At 32.9% G+C, this 8,536-nt stretch overlaps 1 protein-coding gene across 1 annotated transcript; it reads left to right on the forward strand.

Moving 5' to 3' along the window:
* Positions 1-3,306, forward strand: LOC106123853 (fatty acyl-CoA reductase 1-like). The gene is made up of 9 exons (XM_013320262.1): positions 1-49; positions 146-317; positions 651-741; positions 812-1,218; positions 1,618-1,727; positions 1,797-1,864; positions 2,012-2,207; positions 2,442-2,622; positions 2,952-3,306. The coding sequence occupies exons 2-9, from the start codon at positions 148-150 to the stop codon at positions 3,304-3,306; spliced, it is 1,578 nt and encodes a 525-aa protein (XP_013175716.1). The 5' UTR covers positions 1-49; positions 146-147.
* Positions 3,307-8,536: the final 5,230 nt, after the last annotated feature.

Below are 8,536 nucleotides of genomic sequence, written 5' to 3' on the forward strand. Positions count from 1 at the left end.
TCGACTAGCGTCATTTTCAAGCTGATATCTCTCCGAAACAACTTACCAGGTAAGCGAAATTTTAATTATCACAAATCTTTATCGCAATTTCACGATTTGTTGAAACCATTCCTGTACATGTTTAATTTCTATCTTTGTTTTTCAGCCATGGATCCAGCCTTAGCATTTGAGCAATCCATAATTTCTAGAAACCAATTTTTGTTCGAGACAGTACATCGTGACAATTCTGCAATACAACGGTTCTATGGCGGTCGAGTTATTTTTATCACCGGAGGATCTGGTTTCATGGGAAAATTACTTATCGAAAAACTATTCAGGTTAGTATCCAATATTATATTACATTTTAGTATAGGAATAGGGGACAAAAGAGCAGCGGATCGCCTAAAATTATTTAATCCGACGCCCATGGATATCCGCAATGCCGCAAGAAGTTAGTTATAACATATAATAAAAAAATATATTTTATATGTGAAAAAAAAACAAGAAGAGGCATTAATAGCAGCAGAAATCGTACGAAAGTAGAAAAAACGAGAAAGGACCTAGCTAATTTTAAGACTGTAGTCTCCGTCTGCCTTTGGCTTCCGTTGTTACTTATCCAAGTTGTGTTGTTGTTTTTTGTCTATTATTAAATTCAAGTTTATTTTTTTCAGAACATGTGAAATCAAAAAAATGTATGTTATGGTTCGACCCAAGAAAGAATCAATGCCATGTCAAAGAATAGTAAAGATATTCGAAGATCCTGTAAGAAATAACAACGTATAATAGTTTAGTCATGTTTTTTTGGCATAAAGTACAATTTCTTCTCTTACAGGTGTTCGACGGTTTGAAAAAAATGCAACCGAATTTCGTTGATAAAATTGAAGCAATAGAAGGGGATATTGCTGAAACACGATTAGGTATTAACGATAACAATTGGAATAGATTGATCGAAGAAGTAAATGTTATATTCCATATGGCAGCCGTTGTTAGATTTGATGCACCACTTAAGTCAACTGTATTGTCGAATGTACGCGGAACACGGGAAGCGATTCGTTTGGGAAAATGTTGCAAATTGCTACGTAGTTTTGTTTATGTCTCGACAGCTTACAGTCATGCGACTCGAAGTCGTATTGGAACTGAGATATCGGAAGATTTTCACGAGAGTCCAGCATCTCCTGATGCACTTATACAACTTGTTGAAACTCTCGACGAAGACAAGCTTAATGAAGCAACACCCGTGTAAGTTTTTTCTTAGATATATAGTTTTACGTATAGAACAGAACTTAGAAATCAGAGATCATGAGACAGATGGTTGCGGAATCCAACGTTTAAAACTTATGCGCTTTGTAATTGACATCCTTTAAAAGGTTGAATCAATATTAACACTTTTGTTTTATTTATTTTATTAATAACTAGTTGTCGCCCGCGACTTGCCCGTCCCGTCGACGCGCCCATCGGCGCGAAATTAAAAAGAAAAACTATTGGCCGCATCGTAATGTTATATAGCCTAAAGCCTTCCTCTATAAATGGTCCATCCAACAAAAAAAAACAGTAGTTCCTGAGTTTAGCGCGTTTAAACAAACAAACTCTTAGGCTTTATAATATTAAGTACAGATAGCGTATCGTTCTTGTTCACAGTTTAATAAAGGATTGGCCTAATACTTACTCATTTTCAAAAGCTGTCGCAGAAGAAATGATACGTATTACGGCTGGAGACTTGCCGATTTGTGTCGTAAAACCAGCTATTGGTAATATATCTGTTTTGTCTACACTAGTTCATTTGGATTTTCAATAGATAACTTATAAGATATTTTCAGTTATACCTACCAATCGTGAGCCCGTCCCAGGTTGGATTGATACGAATTGTGTCTTTGGTCCAAGTGGAGTAAGTTATTTTTTATACAAAGTCAGAAATTAGTCTTTATTAAATCTGATTTAACCACTTAGTACTGGTGGCACTTTCTATAGCCTTGTCTATTGCCTTGCATTAGTAGACAAGATATTTTTTTAATTAGATTTGTTTTCTCCCCAGCTACTTATTGGAATGGGGTTAGGTCTATTGCATGTATTCTTCGCGGATGTTAACATTAGAGTTAATATTGTGCCTGGTGACATTGCCACTAATGCGGTGATCGCCACGGGATGGCAGACGGCAAGGCGACATGCCGCAGGTGACAAGGAGACCAAAGTGTACGCAGTCAGCAACGTAAGGAATCCTGTTCAATGGGGTAAGATATAGAAATTAACCTAGGTAACAAAAGAAAATTTCATCTAATATTCGATGATTTGATATTATTACACTTTTCGATGTTATTAAAATTAACTAGCTGCTAAAAATACAAATTTATATCGAGTTTTATAGTTCCAATAATATAGAAAGCTGTAGAGACGGCTTCAGCTAGACAGATACGGATTGAAGATAATTAATGTCTTAATGTGATTTTTCTTAATACATATTTCAGGTACAATTGGAAGCTATTTCCGAGGCGATGCTAAAAAATTTATGTCCCCATTGGTAACTTACTATCCGTGGGGAGTCGAGACTAAGTCGAAATTTATGTTCTTTATTTACTCCTGGCTTTTCCACTTCATACCAGCTTATATTATTGACGCAATTTGTATGTTGATTGGAAAACCAAGAAGGTATTTATCAAAATTCTATTTTTGGGTATATCAATGATTCAATTTTATTTACTTTAAATTATCAAAATGTTCGAGAGACATTACCATACATTCATATTTTAACGATTAAAACACTCACGTATGTTAATACAGTGTCGGCACCGACTAGTTTCAAGGTCATAGGGGGCCCTTTATCAGTGGGTGAGTGGGAATCGTATAATTTCGCGGACACGGAGCGACCGGTCGCCTCCGCATTCACCCTGTTGAACGGCTCCCGATTGGCTCGAAACTAGTCGATGCTGACACCGGACGAATTTACGTGAGTGTTTTAGTTCAGTTCTTTTTTTCAGATTTGTAAAGCTATATGAAAAAGTCTACAAAATGACAAAAGTATTTAGTTATTTTAATTGCAATGAATGGAAATTTAGCGATGATAATCTACGGCAATTATATGTGTCAATGGCTAATGATGATAAAGAGATTTTCAATATTGATTTAACTGATATCGATTGGTTTGATCAAATGAACATTTGGATAATTGGCCTGCGTAAATATATTGTCAAGGACGGTCTTACTGGAACAGGTTACGCCTTAAAGAAATATTACTTACTGAGATTCATCCACTACATTATATCAGGTCTGTGTCTATATTCCTTATGGAAAGCTTCGTGTTGTGTGTTCTATTTCTTGAGTTCCATTTTTTAGGATTCAATTTGTATCACGTTTTTGATATTCTTTTGTTAATTTTTATAATAAAAATAGTGTATAATAGTATTCTTAAAAACTGTCTTTCGTGTTTGATACGGCCCTAAAAAAATGATGGTTTAACATGGGTTTCTGAGACCAAAACCTTCGTTTAAAACATATTGATATCTCTGTTTTGTCAACAAGGATATGTTTGTATGTCGATATGTTTTATACAGATTTCGGTCTCGGAAACCCACGGTTACTTATGCAGTTATTTCATATACTTTATTATATCCAGACTCAAATAATCGTTATGTCGAAAAATGATTGCCGCACAGGTGTTGATTTGAACTTTAGTCTTGTGGTCTCAAATGCAAAAAGAAAGACTAGAAAAAAAAACAAATTAATTATTTGGACAAACGGATATCAAATTTTTTCGACTACATGTCGCCCGCGACTCTGTCCGCGCGGAATTAAAAAAACCATGTAGTAGCCTACGTGTTCTTCCACAATATATTCTACCAATACAGTTGTTCTGGATATACCTTTAACAAACATCCAAACATTGGCATTTATAATATAAGTAAGATATTACGTGTAAATTAATAATATATAATGTAAATTTTGAAAATAATCATTATTTACTTTATAATAAAATAACACAAATAAATCGTCCAATAAAATGTGTTAATATATCCCGGACTTCAAATAAACATATAAATGCACAAAGGATCGTAAAGCTTCTGGTGTTGGCTATTTGTTTTATGGCAAATAGCTGACAAATACAAGTTCAATTGCAATAATATTTTACGACAACCCACTTCTTTAGACTATTAAAAAAGACGACAACGGATTAAACGGCAGAGTAACATGGACATAACATTATTTAAATTTCGAATTGTGTCATGGTATTAGTGTCGGCTCAAAGGTTAAAACACTTGACTTGTAGCTACAGGGATCCTAGGTTCGAATCCCGCCATGTAACAATACGTTTTTCTATTATCGATTTAAATATGTATATTTATCCGACGTTCTTATGGTGAAGGAAAACGTCGTGATGCAATCTGCACATATTTGCGCAGAAATTCAAAAGATATGTGTGAAGTCAACAAACCCATATTGGGCCATCGTGGTTGACTATGGCCTAGTCAGCCTTAACTTAGGGTAGGCACTGAGCCCCTCGGTAGGGACGCATACGTATGATATAATATGTTTCGTAATCTTGTGCATTGTGAAAAGAGGACGTAAACATTTGTTTTAAAAAGTTATTTACTGTAACCATATATTTTAATGTAATACTGTGCAGTTGGAATTGTATTTGTTAATTATATTCACTTTCATTTACCCTTCATTTAATTTACATTTAAGTGTTAATGAGTAATGAAGGGGCTAAAACATTTTTAATCAAAAAGTAGACAAGTACACCTCTTGTAATTTAAGCCACAAATGAACATATACAACGCGAGCACTCAAGCAAGGTTTAGAAATTATCGTCCGTTTTAATTTGACATAGATGGAGCGCGCTTGACAGATCCTGTCTCTTAAATGTGAAAGTATATGAAGTAAATAATTCAAATAAATATAATTAACCCCTAAGTATAATAACATTATTAATTAAACACTTTGTCCTTACAGTTTTTTGGAGGTTATTTTAGTGAATGTCAATTGTAATTTTCAAGTTGGTTTCGGAAGTCAATAATTTTGCAATGGAAATTTTACGCGCAATTTTAAATCTGTCGATTCATGGTCTTGGTTATTGACCTTTTATTTTAAATATATAATTTAATTAAGAAAATTATATATATTATAATCTATAACATAAACGTATAGAAAGGGAAAACATCTTTTATATTATACATTCTAACTTATAGATGTATATGGTCAGCGGTCATTTCGCTATTGAAGCGAAATCAGCTGGCCGTTTGCTCTCTTCCCACGTTTGACTAAAACAGTAATAGTATATTTTCTTTAAATACTTCATTTCACCTTCGTAATAATTCAAGAGGTGAACTGGTGCTTGACAGCAGTACATAAGCATCTGTTTCATTTTCTTAAAAAATGCATAATATGTTTTCATACAGATTTTCATGCTATGGAAACGCATCGAAATACAACGGGTAGCACGTGAGATTATTTGAACTAAAATATTGTAGGATTGTCATCGACCTTATAAAAAACTCAAATGTTGAAAACTCAAGTCATCATTCGATGGTTGAATATCGTCAAATGATGACGTTTTCAAATGATCACGGCAAAAATTAAAATTGAATTTACATTTTGCATACATAATGTAAGTTAAATGGAAATACAATAAATTGTATATTATATTAACTGACGCTCGCGACTCTCTCCGCACGGTACTAAATAAAAAAAGCGTAATAAGTAGCCTATGTGTTCTTCCAGACTATGTTCTACATCTATGCCAAATTTCAGTGAGATCCGTTGAGCCGTTGCAGAGATATCTTCAAACATCCATCCATCCAAACATTTGCATTTATAATATTAGTATGACATGATAGTATGATTTAATCGACTGTTTTATTTTATTTTTGCAATGTGATTTAATATATTGAAATGCAGTTTGTCGTTTTACACGTTTAAATGAAGTTCAATGACGTGGGCTTTTAAGAGCCTATTTGAAGTCTAAGTTAAGTAGCATTTTGAGCACTATCAAATGTTATTGACGCTGGTAATTTATGGTTCAAAGTCAAAGCAAACGTTTGTTTGAGTTACACAAAGTCAAAGATATTTTTTCTAAAGAAGGTGAATTAAGGCCAATTTACATAAGGTATTTGATCTGACAATTGCACTTTGAAGGACATAACTTAGGTGTTAGGACTTAGGTGTCACACTCGATAAATCACTTAACTTTAAAAGTCACATTGATACTATAGTTAAACAGTCAGCGAAACTTTTAGGCCTCATAAAACGTAACACCCGTGACTTTAAAAACAACAAAACTAGAATAACCCTGTTCCATGCATTAGTACGCAGTCAGTTGGAATACGATAGCTCTGTGTGGAATCCTTTCTACTCAGTGGATTCCCAAAGAATAGAGAGAATACAGAGATGTTTCACTAAACATGTAGCATTTATTTCGCAAGGTATTAGCCACCGCTGTCCATACGAGCAAAGGCTGAAGTTTCTTAAAATGGAATCGCTACGAAATCGACGCCGCACGAACGACCTTTTATTCTTGTTTAAAATTGTTAGGGGTCATATTAGCAGTAGCAACTTGGTTAGTCAAATAATGTACAGTGTACCACTTAGACCACCCAGGCAACCAATAACCAAATTATTTTATATACCCTTTTATAAATCAAACATAGGCCTTAACTCACCCATCCCACGGATATGTCGGACATATAATGAATTAAAAAGAGGAAAGGATATTACTGATATTTTCTGCACCTCCTTACGTAATTACAAAAAACTAATTTCCACACCTCCAGAGGCACAGACCTAAATATATTGTTAGATTATTATTTTATTTTTTTTTGTTTTATTTCCTTGGTTTGTTAATATATTTTTTTTGTGTTTTATACTTGTTTGTTTCGTATGAATGTTGTACACCTGTTATTGGATAAATTATCAGTTTTATTGTGTTGTATATTGTATTACTTTGGTCAATGTTGCATAATTTATCTGTTGTGTGTACTTGTCTAATAAATAAATAAATAGACATAACTATGTATACAGATTAAAAAAAATATTTAAAAACAGAATTTCTAAATAATAACCATGGATTTTGAATGTTTGCACATGTCTTCTTAGCGATCCTAATCTACTTGTAACATTTTAATAAAACTAAAATTGGGTGTTCCGAGACCGAAAAAATTTTTATTTATTTTATAAAACCTTTTTTGTAAACTTTTTAATGTTTTTCAATAGTTAGGCCTTAAATTATAATACGTTAAAATTGTTATGGTTATATATGACAAAAAACATGGAAGTTACTTGCTTACTTGTTCTGATTAGTCTAACAGTGGGATTTCATTAACAAGACAATGGTCCATCTACTATTAATTTAATTTGTTTCCTAAGGTGTATTATTTTTTATAGTTAATTAAATTAAAGTTATTTAACTATTATCGCAATTAAGTTGCGATATATCATTATATTTAATCAAATTCTCGTTTAATGTTTAATCTTATATATTTAAAATACGAATAACAACGTCGTAAGCTTATTTAATATTCAATGCAAAATGCGTATTGAACTAATTGTAACCAAACTGTTTTTAAACTAACGAAGGTATTTATATATTCTGACTAATATCAGATTTTCTCCCATATAGTATATAATACTACTAGCGGACCCGACAGACGTTGTCCTGTCTAAACGTCTTTAATTTGAATAAATTACTATGAAGTTTGATGAAAATTGTGAATCTAAACCATTCCCAGATCCCCTTGAACACACACAAAAAATTTCATCAAAATCGGTCCAGTCGTTTGAGAGAAGTTCAGTGACATACACACTCACAGAAGAATTATGTATATAAAGATATTGTTTTTTTTTTTAAATTAGCTTTTTTCAATTAATTGTATTTGCTGTGTTTAATTTCCTTTAATTCAATTTATCTTATCTTTGTTTTTTTGCAATTATGTAATCGTACGTTCATTCATTTATATAGTAATTTTCAGCCATTCAGTCAGCGCATTTTAACCTAAATTATTTTTTAATTTAATTTTCCGTTCGTCGCCTTTTTTATTTACACTGGGTTAAATGTCAGTTAAATTGAAACTTTGGTTTTTCAACATTCATTTCCTTTGTCTATTGTATTTAAATATTATTATAATTTTAGTTACTTATAGTTGTAATGAAATTAAACTTCGAAAAACAATACAAATTTATGCAACTGGATCCATTTTTTCGATATTAATTTAAAACCAATTTGAAAGTTTCATGAATTGCCTAACGTGTGTCCAGTTTTTACGTCTATATCCAATTAAATATTTTTTTTTTATGATAAGATGGCAAACGAGCGAGCGGCCACCTGAAATCGCTGAAATAGCGAAGTGACCGTTGCCCATAGATATACGCAATTGCATATGCGTTGCCTACCTTTAATCGACGGAAGAGAGGATGCACGGAAAGAAAATATTTTCCCTTCCCATGCATCCTCTAATCCGGAAAGTCCACTTCCACTTCCCATCCTTTCCTTATAAGAAAAAGGTTGGGAAGGGTAAGAGGACTAAATTAGGCCTCCGGGGCGCACACTCATCAGACGAAACGCGGAATTTCT

Source organism: Papilio xuthus, unplaced genomic scaffold (genome assembly GCF_000836235.2).
Source record: "Papilio xuthus unplaced genomic scaffold, Pxut_1.1 DF825946.1, whole genome shotgun sequence".
Classification (NCBI taxonomy): Eukaryota; Metazoa; Arthropoda; class Insecta; order Lepidoptera; family Papilionidae; genus Papilio; species Papilio xuthus.